General features: G+C 43.4%; 1 protein-coding gene and 1 long non-coding RNA gene across 3 annotated transcripts; both read right to left on the bottom strand.

The window, feature by feature from the left end:
• Positions 1-260: 260 nt before the first annotated feature.
• LOC112222822 lies at positions 261-8,611 on the bottom strand. Its single transcript, XR_002949192.2, has 2 exons — positions 8,450-8,611; positions 261-1,003 (listed from the first exon to the last, which is right to left on the bottom strand). It is a non-coding gene; the product is annotated as an uncharacterized LOC112222822 (long non-coding RNA).
• A 249-nt stretch (positions 8,612-8,860) lies between these two features.
• On the bottom strand, positions 8,861-21,732 carry LOC112222825 (probable assembly chaperone of rpl4). Of its 2 annotated transcripts, none has more exons than XM_024385617.2 (7): positions 21,490-21,732; positions 21,158-21,279; positions 20,956-21,079; positions 20,203-20,307; positions 19,980-20,048; positions 11,999-12,048; positions 8,861-9,007 (listed from the first exon to the last, which is right to left on the bottom strand). In XM_024385617.2, exons 1-6 carry the CDS (start codon positions 21,514-21,516, stop codon positions 12,043-12,045), a joined length of 453 nt encoding a protein of 150 aa, XP_024241385.1. In that variant the 5' UTR covers positions 21,517-21,732; the 3' UTR covers positions 8,861-9,007; positions 11,999-12,042. The 2 variants fall into 2 exon arrangements, with proteins under 2 accessions (XP_024241385.1, XP_024241386.1); XM_024385618.2 differs by having other exon boundaries at positions 11,999-12,045.
• Positions 21,733-22,842: the final 1,110 nt, after the last annotated feature.

Below are 22,842 nucleotides of genomic sequence, written 5' to 3'. Positions count from 1 at the left end.
TACCTTACCCCTATACATATCTACCTCTATCGATCCAGTATCCCTGCACATTGTAAATATGGTACTGGAACTGGCCCTGTATAATATATTTGTTATATCTTGTGTGTTTTTGTTCTACGTTATTGATTACTGCATTGTTGGGGTTAGAGTTTGCAAGAAAGACATTTCACTCTACTTGTGCATGTGACATTGAAACTTAATCCATCTCTCAATGCTCAATCCTCATGAACTCCACAACACAACAGAATCAGAGAGAAAAATACAGAAAATAAACAGCATTGAAGTTGTTTTTTATCTGGTTCATTCCAAGACAATGGAAACAAAGCTTGAGTCGACATGTCAATCACTCTTTTCTAATACAGAAAACAATTCAGCACTAATATGACAGAGAGAGAGAGAGGTCATATGATTCTGGGAAACTCGGGGTTGAACAGAAAGGCACTTCTGAGAACACAATACAGACAACATCTAGAGAGAGAGAGATTCAGAGAATACTCAAGGGCCCATCGACTGTTGCATTCGCAACTCTGCTGCTTTCCAACAAAGTGTTGCATCTGGTCTAGTTTGTAAGGTGTACAGTGATAGGTAAGAGGTCTTAGTAAACTACATCTCTATAAACTTTACCTTTATTTAATGTCTGAGTTAATAGTGTACTATAAAAGTAGAGAGTGGTATGCAGTCTAAACGCTGTTTACCCACTTTTTTTTATTTACGCACCTGTCGCTGAGAAAAAGACATTGGAAACATGGAGAGCATTACTTTATTCACAGCGAAAGTCTCTCAGCGTTACCAACATACTGTTTTACCACTACATCACTGGTAGAGAGGGGTGAGGTCAATGTTCCATGGTATCCTCTTCCTCATCGTCACTGTAGAGCTCAAAGTCTTCATCCAGTGCAGGGTCTGTCTCCTCCTCCCCCTCTGTCTCATCCCCCAGTTCCACCAGGAGCTGCTCCATGTGCTCCAGTATGGGTCCGTCGTCACAGCGCAACTTCACGTATAGCTAGAGAGAGAGAGAGACACAGTTTATTACATACATGCACGTTGCCACCACGACTTATTGTGAAAAATGCCTCTTTCCTGGTGTATTGGGCTCAGCAGAACAATGAAAGCAGATAGGATTTTTCTCTGCTCTCTCTCGCATACACAGTATTGCTGTTGTTATCTCAGTGAAATGTGCTGTGAAGCAGGACCATTACAAAAGCCTATTGTAGAGGGGACCAGTAGATTTCCTGGTGTATAAAACTCTCTGCCTGAGTGGAAGCACTGGACTGATAACAGAACGGAAGCCACCACACACACACTGATTCATTCCTTTTGCTCGAAACTTCTCCTCTAGTGAGGGAGATAAGCAGGTCTGAGAATCTGGGCTGAACTGCATTATTCTGTCTCATCCAAGCACGCAAACACATGCACACAAAGTACAAACAGCAGCAGGAACAGATCACCTTCACACTTACAGTGTAACCCTGCCAAAATCGTTTGTGTGTGCGTACGTGCATGCGTTTGTGTCACCCCAGGAACAGTCTCCAAGCAGTAGACTGAAGACGCTTGGCCCCCTAGGAGCTCATTTGGAGACAGTTGATGTCCTTCATTTTCAAGCTGATCAATTGAATAGCATGGCATATCAATAAAATGTACTTATTCAACATAAGCTGTGACGTTTATGGAATGCTCATTTATAAAGAGGAACTCATCTGCCAGGAGTATCATTTTTCATTGCGATAGCAGTTAGTTAAATAAACAGTGTTATACATTAGAGAAGAGTGCTGAGCTCAGCAAAGCCACACAATCAATTAAACACATTTCTCATTTAGAGTAATGCAAGTTTCTCTCCCTTCTTTCACAGGTTGGCTGCTCTGTGTATGTGAGAGTGTGTTTGTGCCTCCCTCTTTCACAAGTTGGCTGCTCTGTGTGGTGTGTATGTGTTTGTGTCTCTCTCTTTCACTGGTCAGCTGGTCTGTGTATGTGCATCACGGGTCAGCAGGTTCTCTGGTCTAATCCAAGAAGCTTTCCCTCAAAGCCTGGAGTCTGAGGCACATCTGGCCACTGCTGCACGTACACACACCCAATGACACGTCTTTCTTAAGCCGTTGTGACAGGGGGTGAGGGTGTTGACCTATGAAGACAGAGGAGGGAAATTAACCCTTTTATTATCTCACCCTCTTGCTCTCCTTCCTCTTTCTCTCCCCACGCTCCAGATCCCTCTCGCTCTCCTTCCTCTTTCTCTCCCCACGCTCCAGAATCCCTCTCGTTCTCCTTCCTCTTTCTCTCCCCACGCTCCAGATCCCTATAGCTTTCCTTGAGGTTCAGGGTGATTAAGTGTACATACAATAAATGGCACACATCTCATAAAAAGAGCAGCAGAAATTGTTTAAGTGAGAGCCGATGTGCCCTTGAGGCAAAATGAATGATAGACTTTCTTTCTTTCTTTGGGTGAATCTAATAGAGATCAAGGACTTTCTCCTCACCTCCCTTTAAATCACAATCCCCCTCTCCTATCTCAGCTCCTGTCAAACTTCCTACAAATCTCTCCTGCTGTGTCTCCACTCCCTCCATCCTTCACCCGCTCTCTTTTCCTCCTGACCCACACTACTTTCTTCATCCCTCTTTCTTCACCTTCTCCATCTTTCTCGACCCGCCTTCTCTCTCTGCTCCACAAGTGACCTTCCTGTCTGTGTGACAGATCACTGCTCAAACTCCAACCTAGAAACACACACCCACACACACGGTCTCAGGAGATGAGGAGAGCAGGGTAGGGAATGATGTGAGAGGTGGAGTGTAGGGGAGTAGAGGGCTGAGGGATGGTGTGGTATGGTTAACAGCAGAGGAGGTGAAATCAATATTAAAAACATCAGAGAGAGGCAGCCTTGTGTGTATGGAGTAAAATAGTATGTATGTGTGTGTGTGTGTGTGTGTGTGTGTGTGTGTGTGTGTGTGTGTGTGTGTGTGTGTTTGTGTGTGTGTGTGAATATATAAATGAGTGTGTGTGGGAAGGAGCAAGTGGAGGTCAAGCGTTTTACTCTTTGATGAGCTAGAGGCGATCCCTTAGGGTATGGATGGCTTGGAGGGTGTGTGTGTGATGTAATTTTAATGCTGTGGCTGAAAAGCGTGAGTGAACTCCAGGAGTGAAGTGTTAATAGTGTGTGTGTCAGGGTTTTTGTTAGGAAAATGTGGCGCCGGACATTTAACCGGCAGCATTTTAATTTAACGGACATTTGAGAGATTTACCAGACGTATATGCATTGGGTGCGCAACCTGATTAGGGCGTCAACCCACGGTGCTCAGAATGACAGAACTCACATTTAGATAATGGTTACTCAGAACATGAAAGCCGAGGATGCAACGGTGTGCGTCCTTATCTAATTCCGAAGAGCAATTTGAAGATGTTAGAATAACTGCCACATATACCATTCCTCAGCCAACAAGACGAGTAACAGAAAAATCACTAGCCTATGTCCATCTACTGTCCCCCTTAGTGGGAAAAGTTGACCTATTCTATTGGTCAGCTTGTTGAGAAAGAAATAGCCTAATCCAAACAGACTCTGGGACAGTTGTGGGACAATATATCCCAAATTCATACAACCAGTAGGCCTAGGCTACATCAAAAAATATGTATAAGCAATGAGGCTGATGCAACAGATCAGAACGTTGATAAACTATTAATTCTTCACATTATAAGCGCAGCAATGTGCACAAGGCTACTCGCGAATGTATGCTGCATAATGCAATTAGCGGTAGACAATGTTGTCAAACGCACACCGCACATGAGTGGTTTCATGTAACAAGAGATGAAAAATATACATTTGAAATTTAGAAAGAGGGGAGATCTAAAGATGCAACAACTACCACGGGTTGCTAATATGACTATGATTGTGCCTTTGGATACTGGTAAATGAAATAAATAATTGCCTCCACGTTTCGACGGTCGGTTTTTACTTTGAAGCGCGGTAAGACATGCCTCATCATATGAGAAGTCAAATGTTCAGGTTTCAAACAATTAAGTATGTTTTTAAAATGCATACTGCTTCCAGCACATTGCAAAGTGATGTGTGACGCGCTGAAGCCTGTCTAAAGTTGCCTACATGCACTTGAATGGCGAATAGAAAGCTCGCTTCAATTAGGCCTACCAGTTGACAAATAAAAATAGCAGTCCTAGCTCTTTTTAAATTGTGGATTTAGAATAGTTTTAGAATGATTGGGCTTATAAAAGCACCTTTAACTCCAGGAGCAACGAATGACCTGTTTGAGAAGCTTTAGCAGTAGCTCCCGCGCTGTCTAACAGATTTTCCTCTCATAGGTTCTGTGTCTGTATACTGTGAGCATGTGATAAACATAACGACTAACGAAAGTACACGCGCGCCAATTTAATTCCACTAAATTATGCAAATTAACCTATAGACCGTTAAGCACGAGTGGTCAAATGTGTTTACATCGACTGGTATTTCAAAAAAGCAATATTTTGCCATGGGATTCTTTTTCATCTCCTGAACAGTTTTATTTAAAAGGTTTAAAAATATATTTTACGCCAAAAGCCGGCTATTGTCAGCTAACAGAAACCCTGGTGTGTGCACATATGTGTGTACGACTCCCCTAGTGAGAGATAAATTGCCAAAGACATGTACTGTTCACACCACTACCTGTGTGTGTGTGTGTGTGTGTGTGTGTGTGTGTGTGTGTGTGTGTGTGTGTGTGTGTGTGTGTGTGTGTGTGTGTGTGTGTGTGTGCGCGTGTGTGCGCATGGTGTTCATGCCTGTGTCCTATGACAAACATACAAATTGCATACAGCTATTTGTGGCTTTATAAGGGGCTATGAGTTTACAGCTCCTCTTCTCTCCTCTAAGAGGGGTTGAGGGAAGATTGGTGGGGTGTCAAGGTCAACTATCATCCAACCCCCTTGTAAACTTCCATGAGAGCCGAAGAGAAACAGGGTCTGTCTCTTTAGAAGTAATGTGGCGAAGCACATTCATCAGAGGGGAAATGAATAATGGAGATATTTCTAACGAACAGAATCAAATGTGCACAGACACATACATGCACAAATGTAATTAAATATGCACACTCACACAAACAGTGCTAACAACATAATTAAGTATGCTAGAAGTGGACTTGTGTCTAAACAAGCCAGTGTGTAGTAGGCCTCATTAACATGTTCAGTGTTTCTGACTAACTTTGAGACTGAACACTTTAATAATTAACACCACGCTCACAAACCCTGGTCTGTTACGACGGAAGACTCTCATACACACACTTGTGATGCGCGGGTTGAAACTAACCCGCAGTCCCCGTGGTTATATCCGTGGGGTGGGCAGGTTTATGGTCATGAAATATTGTGTGGATTAAGGGTGGGTGGCAGGCGGGCGGGTTGAATAAAGAGAAAAATCCATAAATGTATAATTATTGTGCAATTCATAGCTATAGGTTACATTGGGGTTTTCCTTTAATTATTTGTATCTGAAGTCAGTGCGTAAGCCTAAGCTTCAGGGCCTAACTGTAAAGGCGCCAAATACACAGCAATTGCCAAATGCTTTTGGGAACACTGGCAGAAACTTTTACGCCGGTCCACTGAGACAAAAAGGACAATGTCGGAGTATAATTCAAAAAGAGAAAAGCTGCAAAATGGAGTTTAAAATAAAGAGAATGGAGGACCAGAAAAGTAATATATGGGAAAAATGATGTGTGATGATTGTGAGGAGCTATACAAATTTGACAGTCACAAGACTGGGACTTCAAATATGTCAAGGGACCTGTACTGTTCAGATGGGTTAAATGGAATAGGAACTGAAATCTGGACATTAACTGTGGGTCTTTAACCTCTCGCATAGTCTTAATATTAACTCCTGCAGAATGAAGCGGTTATTGCAGTAAAACTATACACCAAATGTAAATTGACTTGGAAAGAGCAGTGGAGAAATATGATTTATTTATCTTGAGAGAATGAATGCGCGGTTAGGGACCGCCCGTGAAGGTCCTAACTTTATCAGCATCGAAAAAGCTGATAGTATTTCAACCACATAAAATATGCATCCAAGCTCAAATTGAATCTTAAACATGTTGGGTCGTTTTCACAGCTTTTAACTCCCTTAAAACTAGGGATGCAAGGGTACACAGTATGTTATCGAACCGTTCGGTACGCCCCCTACGGCTCAATACACACACGTGAACCGCGGAATCACCGTATGCATGTCATTTTCTTATAATTTCCTAAACTTGCTTATTGGGCTGCAGACTACACGCACATTGTACATTCAGATCCACCAAACCAGACGCGCAGTTTGTGGCCGTTAGGGGGCCCCTGAGGGCTGACAAACTTTACTCCACAGCAATGTCTCAAAATGTGGCAACCGCAGTGACAGCAACCCCCTCCCCTTAAACAACCAATGGACGATTTGCAATGACAGTAGGAAACCTCCCTAATGGGGCCCCATGAAGAGAATGGAAACTAAAAATAATATTCTCTCAGCTCCAACGTGACAATGGCAAGACAGAGAGAAGCAATGCCGTCTTTCAAATCCGCTGTGTGGGAACATTTTGGATTCAGCGTTCAATACGATGATGAGGGTAAGAAGACCGTAAAAAAACAAAGTACAGTCTGCAAGCATTGCTTTGCCACTGTCGGCTACTCGAGTGGAAACACTTCTAACATGATGTGTCATTTACGTCGCCATCACTCGGCCCTATCCCTAGCAGGTGGAGCTGGAGCAAGGAGCGTCCACTCGTTAGCGAAAACACAACAATCTCTCGCTGCTGCCTTCCAACAACAATTTGCGACAAATTTAAAAAAACACAAAGTAATAAAGAAAGCAGTCGGATTATTCATAGCCAAAGATTACTGAATCTGGATTTCGTCACCTGATGAAATGTTTTTTACTGCATTGCAATGTCCCCTCCTGCACACATTTCAGCAGCGAAGTAATTCCCAAACTCTATGAAACATCACGGAGAGAAATTGAAAACGAATTGACACAGACACCCTATCTAGCTCTCGCCACTGATAGTTGGACCTCCAGAGCAATTCAAAGCTACCTCACTGTGACGGTTTACTATGTACTGGAAGCTACCTCACTGTGACTGTGTACTGGAAGCTACCTCACTGTGACGGTTCACTGTGTACTGGAAGCTACCTCACTGTGACGGTTTACTGGAAGCTACCTCACTGTGACGGTTCTGTGTACTGGAAGCTACCTCACTGTGATGGTTTACTATGTACTGGAAGTTACCTCACTGTGACGGTTCACTGTGTACTGGAAGCTACCTCACTGTGACGGTTTACTATGTACTGGAAGCTACCTCACTGTGACGGTTCACTGTGTACTGGAAGCTACCTCACTGTGACGGTTTACTATGTACTGGAAGCTACCTCACTGTGACGGTTTACTGTGTACTGGAAGCTACCTCACTGTGACGGCTCACTATGTACTGGAAGCTACCTTACTGTGACGGTTCACTATGTACTGGATTGGGAGATGAAGAGCTACGTGTTGCCAACTCTTCCCCTTTATGAGTCATACAAGCGCACACTTTTCTTAAATATAAAGACACCGAAACCATACCCCACAAACTGTGATACATACCGAACCGTGGGCCCACTGTACTGTTGCATCCCTACTTAAAACTGGTAAAATGTTGGTAGTTTGGACATTTTGCACAGAAAATCGTTCCCATTTTGGGGGGTTATTTCTGCGCAGAGAAACAGATGAAAGAGAACTTTACCGATGTCAACTAGATTGAAGCATTCATTCTATCGATGTATACATACATCTTTTCTGTTGAGCAAGGGTTTATTTTGTTTTCTAAGGCAACAAGTACATGACAAAAGCTGCATGTATCTAATTATAGACAAGTCGAGTAACAAATAGCCTAACAAAATGTCAGAAAGCAGAAACATATGCCCATCTAAAAGTAAATCCTGCACCCCCAGTTAAAAAATTGTTCCAGCATCTCTGACTGTACAGGACATTTTCTATATTAGCGGTCAGATGCAAGCCTCAGATTTCCACTCTTTGTCACCTAATTTGGCGGTTGCGGATGGCTTATTAGCAATTGCGGGTGGCTTATTAGCAATTGAGGAGGGGTTGAACAAACAGCTGACGTGCATAACTAACCTTGTGGGGACACACAATTCAGTCCCATTCAAAATCCTATTTCTCTAACCTTAACCCCAAAACTGAACCTTAACCCTAAAAATTAACCCTAGCTCCTAAAAGTAATTCTAACCTTAACCCTAAACCCCTTTTGTTTGTTTACTATTTGTGGGGACACACACACACTTCATAGTGCTCTCCATATAGAGTGTAACAAAATTCTAAATTAAGATAGGGTTAACATTTCAGATTCACTGCCAGCAGTGAAGCTCTGTATCATACATGTGTATTACTGACTGTACAAGCTGACAGTACAATATTGACCAAACAGGCTGACATCAATACATGGCCTCATCAGTGTGTACCTTCTTGGCTTTGGTCAGGTAAGATCTGGCTGCCTCCTTCAACGCTTCACACTCCTCCCGCTCTTCTCACTCCTCCCGCTCTTCTCACTCCTCCCGCTCTTCTCACTCCTCCCGCTCTTCTCACTCCTCCCGCTCTTCTCACTCCTCCCGCTCTTCTCACTCCTCCCGCTCTTCTCACTCCTCCCGCTCTTCTCACTCCTCCCGCTCTTCTCACTCCTCCCGCTCTTCTCACTCCTCCCGCTCTTCTCACTCCTCCCGCTCTTCACACTCCTCCCGCTCTTCTCACTCCTCCCGCTCTTCTCACTCCTCCCGCTCTTCTCACTCCTCCCGCTCTTCTCACTCCTCCCGCTCTTCACACTCCTCCCGCTCTTCACACTCCTCCCGCTCTTCACACTCCTCCCGCTCTTCACACTCCTCCCGCTCTTCTCACTCCTCCCGCTCTTCTCACTCCTCCCGCTCTTCTCTCTCCTCCCTTGTTCTCTCCTCATCGCTCTCTTCTCTCTCCTCCCTTGTTCTCTCCATCTGCAGGTAACACACCCAGCCTGAGAGATACCACACCTGTGAGAGAGAGAGAGAGAGAGAGAGAAAGGTGTATTTTATTAAGTGAGCTCAGCTGTGACGGGGAAAAACACATTTAACGGTCTAGCCTGCGTGAAATCTGTACCTGGAACTGTGACAAACAGGCTTTACACACGCACACACCGGAGGCACTTATTGAAATGCTCACGGCATCCTCATGAGCTGCCACTATGGTAACGAGCTGGGCCTGTGCCGCTTCAGTGTGTCTTCGCAAACTTTCGTCTCCATGCGTCAATCTGACAGCGCTGTCACACACACACACACCACACTTACAGACTAAAGGACGAAACACAGCTACACACATTGCATTCCTTCTCTCCTCTCAACTACCTGCTGTATTCTCTCTCCCTCATACCAATACTGTACACACCTACATTAAAACACACCCTACATAGTTTACCTCATCCTTCCACCTACAACACACAGCACACTTGTACTTCAGAAACGTGTGTGAGGGTGTGTATCTCATCTGAGGACAAGGATCAGCCACCAACACTTCTTGCAGAAGCAGGACATTAACATTCCCCCTCATTTACTATTCATTTTACAACAGAAAACATCAGCGACCTCCACCTCTATCAGTAGACCCATTACATGCACGCACGCACTCATGAAGACAAGAGGCTTGAAGGCTGAACATAACTTTATGCCTTTTGAATGATTATACAATTATTAAAAGCATCCTCTTCATGACCTGATCTGCAACTCCATAATTTAAGTTGAGCATAGCGGTTTCAGAACTTTGGAATACACGCACTGACCTGTGTGTGCATGTGTGTGTGTGTGTGTCTAGATCTGGGTTGCTACTTCAATCAGAATGTCTTTGCTTCCTCAAAAGAACCTTCATTAGAATAAGTCTCTTTGAAAGTGTTTATGAAATATGGTCTGTTTTGCTCGTATTTATGGATGTATTAAACTAAGCACACACACACACACACTTCATGAGCACACACATACCACTCGTCTCAGCAAACGAACGAGCCAGCTAATTAAGAACATCAGAGAATCCACTCAACACCCACACGTTATTCTCTTAATGATAAGTCTACAGTAAGTAGGTGTCAATCAATCCTCTTGGACGAGACAACAGTCACAGATACCATCTAGTTCTAGAGAGTATTTGTTGTTTTAACAAGGTCCATGTAAAGACGTCTAAGTCAGAATTCTATAGTTGACAAAGTGCTACTTTGTACAGCGAGTTACGTGCCACCACCTTGACTACTGGAAGCTGTTTGGGTCCATTAACAATGCATGAGTTACCGAGGTGGGTGACTTATCAAATTAGCACAAATACAGTTTGAGCTGTGGATAGAGGGTTTAGAGTAGGCTGTGTCATCGTCATTTCCAGTTGTGTTATACAGGTTATTCTGATGGTGCTACTGACAAAACATACGCTTTACTGTATATTCATAGGAGTTCAAACTGTGTGTGTGTATATATAAAAACAAATATATATATATGTACATATATGTGTGTGTGTGTGTGTGTGTGTGTGTGCGTGTTTCTGCTTAGAGCAGGTGTCTCCTGAATGAGTTCAAAGGTTCAGCAAGTGACTGCTCTCAATCTGTCAGCTGAGGTGTGTAGGAGGAAGGGTGAGAAAGAATGAGCACACTGCAGTGAGATCGTCACACACACACACACCCCTCGCAAAGAATACCAATATGGCTCTGGAGCAGAGAGAACTGAACAGAGGCTGCAGGTGTGTGTCCTGCTCACTTCACACACAGAGAAGAAAACTACCCCAGAATCTTTTCACGTGTCTATTTTCAAAGGATAAAGGTAAAAACATGAACAACTTCATAGTTAAGAACAATATAACAGTGGAAGAAAATGTAACTTAAGAACACTATAACAGTGGAAGAAAATGTAACTTAAGAACACTATAACAGTGGAAGAAAATGTAACATATTCTACAAGAACCAATATCACTCCCTAAAAACACAATCCTATGGAACAATCCTTGGATAGCTTTTCAGAATGCACAGATAAAATGGTCCACATTGAAAACTAAAAGGCATAGAAACTGAAAATGATGGTAAAAGGAAATAAATGTATTTCCATGACAGAATTAAAAAGCAATTTTGAACTGACCAATGTAGATGTTTTCAAATGCATGTAACTTAAAAGTTATATCAAGAAATGTTTATTTAAAATATTTTAGACATCAGAGCAATCTTGAGGGAATCCCATTTGAGTCAGAAAAGGATATTCATATGACAGGTTAAGTATACAAAACCTTGCAGAGACCATAATCAACGGACAATCTCTTAGAAAAAATAACAAAAAGAAACTATTGGAACCAAGACTTAAAAATAACTGATATTGGCACAAGATGGAGGGAATGTTGGAACATAACTAACAGAATTACAGTGCACGAAAATGTACGCTTAACCCAGTATAAACTAAAGAGACAAAATGTATAAATTCTACACCACAACGGCAGTCACGTCTTAAGTGTAAAACTAATAATGACGCAATAATCCATGCCTTTTGGGAATGGTGAAGTCCAAAAGTTATGGGGAGAGTTAGAAAGTTGGCTGTCAGAAGGATTCATGTAAATGAACTTTTAATCAGTCTGTCTGCATACTGTATTTCAAGACTTGGCATATGAGGGTGCAGTGAGATACCCAATTGGTTGGACAATACTTTTCTCATCAATCATCTTGAAAAAAATTAAAACTGGAAATCAATCAATCCCTCGTTAACACAATGGAAAAGGTCAAATGCTTTATTGTCTAAATGTTTAAAGTATGTAGGCGAAAGAGAGAAACAAAATGGTGCAGTAGAGGCCAGAGAAAGTGATGCGGGTGCTGGAGACGGGGGTGTGAGCAGGTGGGCCTGGGCAGGGGTGATGATGTTGATGTTTGTGTGTGCCTGTATGCTATCATTTGTGTGTGGATGTTTTGTATTGTGTAAAATATATATATATATAAAAACACACACAAAAAAAAAACTGACATCATGACTCACCTGCACCACCTCGTCATCTTCCTCTAGTAGATCCTCCAACACATCTACTGCTGTCAGAGAGAAATCGTTAAAAAAACACACAAACCATCATTTCTGTTGTTCATTATACATCAAGCACATCCTGCTCCTAGCCTGAGTGGCTATGTGTGTGGAGGCAGAGCGAGCGAGGTGTTTCCTGTCACACACATCTCGCTCTTTCTGCTGCCCTAATCAATGGATGTGATCAGCGAGTCTGATTAGACTCTCAGAACCCAGTGATCTGTCGACACAGTCGTCAATAGCAACAGGACAGCTTACACAGTCATCAATACACAACGAAGCTAATCTCGTGATTAGTATCAATAATCAGTCAATATCGCTCCTTTCCAATACTCCTCGACCTCAACAACCAATACAGAACTGGTCATGGTCAATAGTTCTAGTCTTGATCACTGGACCTGATCACCAGTCCACGCCCTCCTGTCCTGATGATTCCAGACTAGTTCACTTTACCCCTCCCCAGTGTTTATGATCTCACGCATCTCTTCAAAGAGTTCACCTGTCCTGTTTTCTTCTTCCCTCTTACACGTTTTATCATCACTTGTGCATGCGAGAGACAAAGGGTGTGTGTGTTCATTAACTGTGGCGCTGATTACCTGCTGAGTGGTATTACATTTGATTAATTAACACATTCTGATTAGAGGGAAATCAACATCTCATTCCTGATGATCTACAGAGTACATGTTTTGTATTAGAGCGGAGGTTGATCAAACTATTTAGCCGATGTAGTTAAACACTCAACTATCTGTGTTAGTTCACCTCCAGATAGTATCACCTCCACCCTACCTGACACCCTAGACCCACTCCAATTTGCTTACCGCCCAAATAGGTCCACAGACGATGCAATCTCAACCACACTGCACACTGCCCTAACCCATCTGGACAAGAGGAATACCTATGTGAGAATGCTGTTCATCGACTACAGCTCAGCATTTAACACCATAGTGCCCTCCAAGCTCGTCATCAAGCTCGAGACCCTGGGTCTCGACCCCGCCCTGTGCAACTGGGTACTGGACTTCCTGACGGGCCGCCCCCAGGTGGTGAGGGTAGGCAACAACATCTCCAACCCGCTGATCCTCAACACTGGGGCCCCACATGGGTGCGTTCTGAGCCCTCTCCTGTACTCCCTGTTCACCCACGACTGCGTGGCCACGCACGCCTCCAACTCAATCATCAAGTTTGAGGACGACACAACAGTGGTAGGCTTGATTACCAACAACGACGAGACGGCCTACAGGGAGGAGATGAGGGCCCTCGGAGTGTGGTGTCAGGAAAATAACCTCACACTCAACGTCAACAAAACTAAGGAGATGATTGTGGACTTCAGGAAACAGCAGAGGGAACACCCCCCTATCCACATCAATGGAACAGTAGTGGAGAGGGTAGTAAGTTTTAAGTTCCTCGGCGTACACATCACAGACAAACTGAATTGGTCCACCCACACAGACAGCAACGTGAAGAAGGCGCAGCAGCGCCTCTTCAACCTGGGGAGGCTGAAGAAATTCGGCTTGTCACCAAAAGCACTCACAAACTTCTACAGATGCACAATCGAGAGCATCCTGTCGGGCTGTATCACCGCCTGGTACGGCAACTGCTCCGCCCACAACCGTAAGGCTCTCCAGAGGGTAGTGAGGTCTGCACAACGCATCACCGGGCAAACTACCTGCCCTCCAGGACACCTACACCACCCGATGTCACAGGAAGGCCATAAAGATCATCAAGGACAACAACCACCCGAGCCACTGCCTGTTCACCCCGCTATCATCCAGAAGGCGAGGTCAGTACAGGTGCATCAAAGCTGGGACCGAGAGACTGAAAAACAGCTTCTATCTCAAGGCCATCAGACTGTTAAACAGCCACCACTAACATTGAGTGGCTGCTGCCAACACACTGACTCAACTCCAGCCACTTTAATAATGGGAATTGATGGGAAATGATGTAAAATATATCACTAGCCACTTTAAACAATGCTACCTAATATAACGTTTACATACCCTACATTATTTATCTCATATGTATACGTATATACTGTACTCTATCATCTACTGCATCTTTATGTAATACATGTATCAATAGCCACTTTAACTATGCCACTTTGTTTACATACTCATCTCATATGTATATACTGCACTCAATACCATCTACTGTATCTTGCCTATGCCGCTCTGTACCATCACTCATTCATATATCTTTATGTACATATTCTTTATCCCCTTACACTTGTGTCTATAAGGTAGTAGTTTTGGAATTGTTAGCTAGATTACTTGTTGGTTATTACTGCATTGTCGGAACTAGAAGCACAAGCATTTCGCTACACTCGCATTAACATCTGCTAACCATGTGTATGTGACAAATAAAATTTGATTTGATTTGATTTAGTTCCGGACCTCCAAGGAGCCAACCACTGAGTAACAACAGCTTGCTAGAAAACAGACATCAACTCACAACAGACAGACATTCCCCTGACAACAACCCATGACGACGACAACAACTCAACTCTAAGACTGGTTGTCATGACACTACCTCTTGTAAGGACAAAATATTATTCCTGCGTGAATTGCTGAGGACTTTTACCTGTTTATATGTCTTCATATACATGTGCCTCCTGCATTATTCACTTAGTTGAAATACACCGATTGTCATTCACAGTTGCTTTGGTGTTCCTGCATCTCTGTCTCTGAAACTGTGTGTGTGTGTAAGAGAGAGACAGCTCTCCTGACTATTGTAGTCATTTGTCTTGTCCCTATCCATGCTCTGCACTCTCGTAAAATGGTTCTGTTCAGCAACGTTGCCTGCAGATTACTCAACAGCAACAACAAATATACACACGAAACGTGTCGTCCCCTTTGCTTCAGGACCAGTTAGAAACCGCCCTCCTGGGAGTAGCTCATTTATAACTTTCTCTCTCTCTATGTGTCTATGTGTAGCCGTGAGCATGCTTAGGTGTGTTTGTAGTGTCTTTATTAGTGTTTGTTGAGTCAGACTCCCGTACCTTTGTAACCTCCTGTCAGATGAGTGAAAAACAAAGTGATTAATTTGACACTTGGAATTTACCTAAAGGTCCAATGTAGCATTTATTTTTTTAAAGCTTCAATATCAAATCATTTCTGTGTAACAATTAAGTACCTTACTGTGATTATTTTTAACCATTTTAATTGAAAACAAACTGAAATAGCTTCTTAGAAAATAGCAAATTTTCAAGCAAGAACTTAGCTAGGGTTGGTCTGAGTGGGGAGGGGAAAACTGAAAACTAGCTGTGATTGGCACCGAGGTTTTGAACTCTTATTGGTCTATTAACTAATTTACCTCCTGGTGATGTCACCAGATAGTCCAAAACTGCATCCCACCAAAACAGGCTGATGTTTTAGGCGGTCTATTCTTACACTAAAAGGGCATTACGATCATTTTCACTGTATTTTTCCAGCCTCAGTGTGGAAATATACACTAGCCACTTTTCTTGGACAGTTTATTAGGTGCACCCTGTTCACAAAAAAATGTGAAATGGTTCACTCCTATAGACAGTGAGTCACATGGCTGTGGTTTGCTATATAAAGCACGCAGACAGGCATTGAGGCATTTAGTTACTGTTCGATTGAACGTTAGAATGGGAAAAATGAGTGACGCAACTGATTGAGTGTGGTTTGATGGTCTGTGCCAGGCGCTCTGGTTCCAGGATCTCAGAAACGGCCAGCCTCCTGGGCTTTTCACGCACGATAGTGTCTACGGTTTACAGAGAATGGTGCGACAAAAAAATAAATAAAATACATTCTTTCAGGGGCAGTCCTGTGGGCGAAAACAGCTCATTGATGAGAGGTTGAAGGAGAATGGCAAGAATCGTGCAAGCTAACAGGCGGGCCACAAACAGGCAAATAATGGCACAGTACAACCGTGGTGTGCAGAACGGCATCTCCGAATGCACAACTCGTAGGTCCTTGTCATGGATTGGCTATTGCAGCAGACGACCACAACGGGTTCCACTCCTATCAGCTAAAAACAAGAAGAGGCACCAGTGGGCACGCGATCACCAACACTGGACAACTGAAGAGTCCATGGCCCAATTGTGCCTAGTGTGAACAGTACTGGCTGGTGGTGGTGGTGTAATGGTGTGGGGAATGTCAAGTCCCTTGATACCAATTGAGCAACATGTTCATGCCCCAAAGAATTCAGGCTGTTCTGGAGACAAAGGAGGATTCAACTCAGTACTAGATGGGTGTACCTAATAAACTGGCCCAGTGTATATAAAAAACAGAAACATCTGTTTGACTGCACTGGGCCTTTAACATCGCTCCAATGCAATGTGTAGGCATCTTACTTGTGCTATGGTGATATACGATAAAACAAACAAGCCTAGCCTTCATATGCACTTAACAAAAATAGTAGCGCAACATGTTCAAATCGGAGGGTCTGCTGTCCGGACCTCTGGCAGTCTCTATGGGGGTGCCACAGGGTTCAATTCTTGGACCGACTCTCTTCTCTGTATACATCAATGAGGTCGCTCTTGCTGCTGGTGAGTCTCTGATCCACCTCTACGCAGACGACACCATTCTGTATACTTCCGGCCCTTCTTTGGACACTGTGTTAACAACCCTCCAGGCAAGCTTCAATGCCATACAACTCTCCTTCCGTGGCCTCCAATTGCTCTTAAATACAAGTAAAACTAAATGCATGCTCTTCAACCGATCGCTGCCTGCACCTACCCGCCTGTCCAACATCACTACTCTGGACGGCTCTGACTTAGAATACGTGGACAACTACAAATACTTAGGTGTCTGGTTAGACTGTAAACTCTCCTTCCAGACCCATATCAAACATCTCCAATCCAAAGTTAAATCTAGAATTGGCTTCCTATTTCGCAACAAAGCATCCTTCACTCATGCTGCCAAACATACCCTTGTAAAACTGACCATCCTACCAATCCTCGACTTTGGCGATGTCATTTACAAAATAGCCTCCAATACCCTACTCAACAAATTGGATGCAGTCTATCACCGTGCAATCCGTTTTGTCACCAAAGCCCCATATACTACCCACCATTGCGACCTGTACGCTCTCGTTGGCTGGCCCTCGCTTCATACTCGACGCCAAACCCACTGGCTCCATGTCATCTACAAGACCCTGCTAGGTAAAGTCCCCCCTTATCTCAGCTCGCTGGTCACCATAGCATCTCCCACCTGTAGCACACGCTCCAGGAGGTATATCTCTCTAGTCACCCCCAAAACCAATTCTTTCTTTGGCCGCCTCTCCTTCCAGTTCTCTGCTGCCAATGACTGGAACGAACTACAAAGATCTCTGAAACTGGAAACACTTATCTCCCTCACTAGCTTTAAGCACCAACTGTCAGAGCAGCTCACAGATTACTGCACCTGTACATAGCCCACCTATAATTTAGCCCAAACAACTACCTCTTTCCCAACTGTATTTAATTTTTATTTATTTATTTATTTTGCTCCTTTGCACCCCATTATTTTTATTTCTACTTTGCACATTCTTCCATTGCAAAACTACCATTCTAGTGTTTTACTTGCTATATTGTATTTACTTTGCCACCATGGCCTTTTTTGCCTTTACCTCCCTTCTCACCTCATTTGCTCACATTGTATATAGACTTGTTTATACTGTATTATTGACTGTATGTTTGTTTTACTCCATGTGTAACTCTGTGTCGTTGTATCTGTCGAACTGCTTTGCTTTATCTTGGCCAGGTCGCAATTGTAAATGAGAACTTGTTCTCAACTTGCCTACCTGGTTAAATAAAGGTAAAATAAATAAATAAAAATGTAGTGATGGAAATAAAAGATCCCATTAAATATTCCACACAACACAAAAGCTTATTTCTCTCGAATTTTGTGCACAAATTTGTTTACATCCTTCTTGTGAGCCTTTTATCCTTTGTCAAGATAATCCATCAACCAGGCAGGTGTGGCATATCAAGAAGCTGATTAAACAGCATGATAACACAGGTGCACCTTGTGTTGGGGACAATAAAAGGTCACTAAAATGTGCTGTTTTGTCACGCGACACAATACCACAGAGCTTGCAATTGTCATACTGACTGCAGGTATGCCCACCAGAGCTATTTCCAGATAATTTAATGTTAGTTTCTCTACCATAAGCCACCTCCAATGTCATTTTGTATGTTTTGGCCTGGCTCTACAGTGGGTGTACATGGCTCCCAAGTGGGTGGGCCTATACCCTCCCAGAACCACCCATGGCTGCACCCCTGCCCAGTCATGTAAAATCCATAGATGAATGACTGATTTCCTTATATGAACTGTAACTCAGCAAAATCTTTTAAATTGTTGAATGTTGCGTTTATATTTTTGTTCAGTATATATACAAACTACATGACCAAAAGTATGTGGACACCTGCTCGTCAAACATCTCATTCCAAAATCATGGGCATTAATATGGAGTTGGTCCCCCCTTTGCTGATATAACAGCTCTTCTGGGAAGGCTTAGCACTAGATGTTGGAACATTGCTACAGAGACTTGCTTCCATTCAACCACAAGAGCATTACTGAGGTTGGGCACTGATGTTGGCAATTAGGCCTGGATTGCAGTCTGAGTTCCAATTCATGTCAATGGTGTTAGATGGGGTTGAGGTCAGGGCTCTGTGCAGGCCAGTCAAGTTTTCCACACCTATCTCGACAAACCATTTCTGTATGGACCTTGCTTTCTGCACAGGGGCACTGTCATGCTGAAGACAAATTTGGAAGCACAGAATTGTCTAGAATGTCATTGTATGATGTAGAATTAACATTTCCCTTCAATGGAACTAAGGGGCCTAGAGCTGAACTTGTTGGAAAGGTGGCATCCTATGACGGTGCCACGTTGAAAGTCTCTGAGCTCTTCAGTAAGGCGATTGTACTGCCAATGTTTGTCTATGGAAATTGCATGCCTGTGTGCTCGATTTTATATATCTGTCAGCAACGTGTGTGGCTGATATAGCCAAATCCACTAATTGGAAGGTGTCCACATACTTTTGTATATATATTGTATTTTTGGAATGTTCGTTCAAATCACCACTGAGTTTTTATTTCAGCTTTTCAGAAATATCAAATTGGTTTACGGTTCAGACGAGGGTGAGTAAAGCATAGAGTAAAGAGAGAAACTTGAATCTGTAAAATAACACGTGCAGAACATAGTTATGAGAAATAAGTTTACAGAGGGGTGGAATGGGGGTGATAAATCCGTATTCATAGCCAATTATATTTGACCCTGGTTGTAACCACAGTCTTCCTCTCCCTTGTTCCCTCTCTGCTCTACTTGGGTCAAATGCTTCTTGTCCGCTGTTTAACAACGGATTCCCTATTCGATTCCGATGTGTGTGTTGTTGTTGTATGAAAACTGCAATGTTAATGACTTGCCTCTGGGTTTTACCACTGCTGTGTAGAAACTTTTAACAATAGAAGACTAAAATAGTCTGTTATTCTAGCTCTGAGTTATCTTGTCAGGCATCTCCTGTTCTCCAGTTATCTGCTTCTTCCATATTGTTGTTATCGTGGTGAATGTTTCCAAGCTCACAGCCATCTTCATCCTCATCTCCTCCTCCTCAATTGTGTCTGATTCCTCAATAGAGGCACTGAGTCTGTAGTTAGTGTGTGTGTGTGTGTGTGTGTGTGTGTGTGTGTGTGTGTGTGTGTGTGTGTGTGTGTGTGTGTGTGTGTGTGTGTGTGTGTGCGTGTGTGTGCGTGCGGCTTGCTGACACATGCAGGAGGATGAAGACAAACAATGTGTCAGACACACACACCTTTCCACCCCTCTCCCTCCAGATCATTTCTAAAGCCCTCTATCCTCTTATCTCCATTCCTCCCTCCATTTACCTCGCTCTCTGGGTAAAGACCACTCCTCTATTATTGAAGATGATCTCTGGCAAAGATAAAGAATACAGAGCACTGGCCTTTTCAAAGAGGAAACTCATCCTACACACATATATTCCTACCTCGTACTCTTCTGCCTCTATGAGGAGTTTGGCCATGGTGATGCGGGATTCATACGGTGGGAAGCCACTCTGGAAAGGGAACAACACCAATTAGACACACACGCACTCACTCACAGAATCTCTCTCACACAGACACACACAGACAGAGCGATAAGTTGGCCCTCTGACTTGGCTTTTATGCTCTGGGTTGTCTGACTCACCTGTGTGTGTGTGTGTCTCTCACCTGTGTGTGTTCCTCCTCTATGTCCTCTCTGCTGGGTGGAGCGTCACTCTGTTTCAGGGCAGGTAGCCATGCATCCACACTCCTCATCAGGTACTCCCTCCCCTCCTACACACACAGAAAATCAGACATCTGCTCCCCTGAACTGTCAAATCAACTCCATCTGGTTAGACCCACAGTGCCATCTGGTGGCTGGAGGAGATATTATCAAAAGTAACCTTGAGAAAATCTGCAGTATTCCAAAACTCGTCCCCTCTTTGAAATGTTAGAGTCATTTAGGACTAAATACCTAGCTAGCTGTTATTGTTGCTCCCTAAAGATTAAGGCTTGCCGAATAATTGGAGGCCTGTCTCATTGCAGTGCTAGGACTAGCAGATTATCCTAAAATTGTAAGGCAATTGCAAATGCTCTGATTGTTCAGTTATAGACCATTTTTCTCTCTCCCCTTAACACTTTCTTTTGCTCTCTCTCTCCCCCCATCTTTCCTCCTCCTCTCTTTGTCAGATGTGATCCCTGTGCCCAAATGTATCTGCTTCATAACCAATTCTGCATTAATATCTGTCATAAACTGATTCATGTGTGTGTGTCTAGCTCAGCAGATTAATGGCATATGATTCCATTTTCTCACATTAATTAATCTGATCTGATTAATCTGATAATCTGATCGCTGCTTTAACAAGATGATAATTTAGCGTGAGACATACCATCCTCTGATTTATAGCCATACAGTGTGTGTGTGTGTGTGTGTGTGTGGACCTGGTTCTTCTCTGTACTGAACAGGTAGCTGGCCATCAGCTGTAGAGCCTCTGGGTTGTCAGGGTGATAGGTCAGCACTCTCTCTATGGCGTCTCGACACTGATCTCCTGCCCTGTCCTCCATACTACACAAACAAATCTGTAAATTCAATACACAACAGGCCTTTCAGGTAACAAAAATGTATATATGACTTTTGTGTTACCAGAGGTCAGTGAAGTAGATCTCTGCCACAGAACAGTAGGCCACACACATGTCTCTGGCTGTCAGGATCTCTGACCCCGAGTCCTGGAGTGGGAAGGCTGCTGCCTCAGCTCCTGCTCCTGCCTGCGGTGACGGTTGGGGTAGAAGTTTTCAGCATCTCTGGCTGCCAGTTTGTAACCGTCAGTTTATGATACAGTCAGTTTGTGACAGTCAGTAGAAGTGTTCAGACTGAAGCAACAGCTCCTCCTAGTGTTCTGTGTTAGACATGCATTCAACAAGATCCATAATACATGTGTGTGTGTGTGTGTGTGGTGTGTGTGTGTGTGTACTCACTGTGGCTTGTGCATGTTTCTCCAGCATACACAGTAGTATCTGTATTCCTTTGAGTTAGTATTGCACAGCCTCCTGGGCAGTATGTATCTGCCCTAGAGACATGTATTTACTATGACCTTCATCAGGACTCAACTGCACCGCACGCAGAAACACTTAGAGCTGGGGTTAAGGAACACGCACACACACGCACGTGCGTTTGCACAACACACACAGAGATGCAATCAAACCATACACACACACTGAAGGATATTTCCTTGGCCCTCTCTGTGTCTCCCAGTTCAGAGTGGATGTGTCCTAGCAGGTCCAGGGTAAGGAGGTTGTCAGGCTCGCTGACAGAACCTCCCCGCCATCTCAAACTCCAAACTGTCCATACACTCCTCAGTCTGAAACAGGAGAAAGACAGAGTATGTCTGGAGTGTGTGTGTGTGTGTGTATGTGTGTGTTCTACCTTCCCCAATAGTTGTTCTACAGTATATTTCTCAGCAGTATTTTTCTTGGCTTTCTCCTGCATCTTCAGCTTCATTCTATCTTGAGGTGACAGACCTGCCAGTCCAGAGCCTGTTGCAACACAGTCCCTATTGTCAACAATAGCCTACATAGGTCTGCCTACAGTTACTGTAGCTAGCAAGCAAGTAAGATTGCTAGGTTGTTCTTTCCAGAGCGGACTAGCGAGCTACAGTGCCTTCAGAAAGTATTCACACCCCTCGACATTATCCACATTTTGTTGTGTTACAGCCGGAATAGAAAATGGATTAAATTGCATTTTTTTGTCATTGGCCTACACACAATACCCCCATAATGTTAAAATGGAATGATGTTTTTGAAAATATAAAATGAAAAGCTGAAAAGTCTTGAGTCAATAAGTATTCAACTCCTTTGTTATGACAGGCCTAAAGTTCAGGAGTAAAAATGTCCTTAACAAGTCAAATAAAAAGTTGCATGGACTCACTCTGTAACCAATAATAGTGTTTAACATGATTTTTGAATGACTACTTCATCCCTGTGACCCACACATACAAATATCTGTAAGGTCATTTAGTAGAGCAGTGAAAATCAAACACAGATTCGGGAGGTTTTCAGGTTTTCCAATGCCTCGCAAAGAAGGGCACCTATTGGTAGAAGGGTAAAACAAAAAGCAGACATTGAATATCCCTTTGAGCATGGTGAAGTTATTAATTACACTTTGGATGGTGTATTGATACACCCAGTCACTACAAAGATACAGTCGTCCTTCCTAACTCAGTTGCTGTAGAGGAAGGAAACCGCCCAGGGATTTCACATTGAGGCCAATGGAGGCTTTAAAACGGTTTTACTGGGTTTAATAGTGATGGCTGCATCATGTTATGGGTATGC

The sequence above is a fragment of the Oncorhynchus tshawytscha genome, linkage group LG23 (genome assembly GCF_018296145.1).
Source record: "Oncorhynchus tshawytscha isolate Ot180627B linkage group LG23, Otsh_v2.0, whole genome shotgun sequence".
In the NCBI taxonomy this organism is placed as follows: domain Eukaryota; kingdom Metazoa; phylum Chordata; class Actinopteri; order Salmoniformes; family Salmonidae; genus Oncorhynchus; species Oncorhynchus tshawytscha.
Note: the sequence above shows the minus strand (reverse complement) of the source record. Positions and strands in the feature narration are given on the sequence as shown.

What these genes read in the sequence shown, in the direction of transcription:
- LOC112222825 (XM_024385617.2), bottom strand. Translation starts at nt 21,516, where the DNA reads ATGCTGGAGAAACATGCACAAGCCACA. An exon ending in TCAGTACAGAGAAGAACCAG is followed by an intron (nt 20,308 to 20,955) that starts GTCCACACACAC and finishes CTGTGTGTGTAG; the next exon opens with GAGGGGAGGGAGTACCTGAT. An exon ending in TAGAGGAGGAACACACACAG is followed by an intron (nt 20,049 to 20,202) that starts GTGAGAGACACA and finishes TTCCCTTTCCAG; the next exon opens with AGTGGCTTCCCACCGTATGA.